General features: G+C 34.5%; 1 protein-coding gene across 1 annotated transcript in view; it reads right to left on the reverse strand.

The window, feature by feature from the left end:
- Positions 1–864: 864 nt before the first annotated feature.
- LOC132833908 (rho guanine nucleotide exchange factor 1-like) overlaps positions 865–974 on the reverse strand; it is a 106,833-nt gene continuing 106,723 nt past the window's right edge. Inside the window, exon 14 of the mRNA XM_060852567.1 lies at positions 865–902. Coding sequence (XP_060708550.1) covers positions 865–902 — 38 coding nt within the window. The remainder of the gene's footprint in view (positions 903–974) is intronic.

Consider the following 974-nt stretch of genomic DNA (forward strand, 5'->3'; position numbering starts at 1 on the left):
TGGAACATAATTAATCAGCCAGTCCTGTCCATCTCTGAGCCATGTTTCTGTAATTGCTATGATATCCAGTCCCATGTTCCTAACCATGCCCTGAGCTCATCTGCCTTCTCTGTTAGGCCTCTTGCATTGAAATGAATGCAGTTTAATTTATCAGTCCTACCTTGTTCTCTGCTTTGTCCCTGCTTGCCCGTTGTATATTGAAACAGGTCTCATTTATGTTATTTATTTAGTGCATTTTATCGGTTTTTTTCGGTTTTGGTACAAGACATTTTTTCTCAATCACCCTCCATACAACATGTGACAATTATGATTGAATAATGACTTGGGTAAATAAGGTTTCTTTGCACATTTGAACATTGTGTTTTCTTTGGCTGTAAACTTCCAAGAGTGAAGGTTGAGATCAACGTCTTAATGTAGGGAGCTGAAGAATATTGTGCTCGAAATGTTATCCCCATATTGGCAAGTAATTATAGCCTATCCAAGTGCAAGTCTGTCCTGCTTTCCATCCTAACACTTGATTTGTGCTCACTATATAAATAAAATGTTCAATTCATTCAAAATAATATTGTATCTATGATACATCCCTTTGGCAAATTAGCATTATCCTTCAATTGTGCATATCTTTCATTTGATTTTAAAGAATACCACAACATGTTCAATGAATCCAGCCACAATATCTCAATTTTCCATCCCCCTATTCCTTGTAACAGTCATTCTAGCTTTCACTCACTTCCTCTTATCATTGATCCTGCTTTATATGTACCTTCTACTTTCTTGCAAAAAAAGAAATCATATTAATGCATTGATAAAGTAAAATGAAATAAAATGAAACGAAATGGAAGAAATATTTCAACCCATGGCATCTCAAACTTCCACTTCAGTGTTTATCTCCATCTCTTTTCCTGTAAGTAACAACATATCTCAATGTAATGAAAAATCAAAGTTAAATGCTTAAATGTTTGAGAATAACATCA

Source organism: Hemiscyllium ocellatum, chromosome 38 (genome assembly GCF_020745735.1).
Source record: "Hemiscyllium ocellatum isolate sHemOce1 chromosome 38, sHemOce1.pat.X.cur, whole genome shotgun sequence".
Taxonomy (NCBI): Eukaryota; Metazoa; Chordata; class Chondrichthyes; order Orectolobiformes; family Hemiscylliidae; genus Hemiscyllium; species Hemiscyllium ocellatum.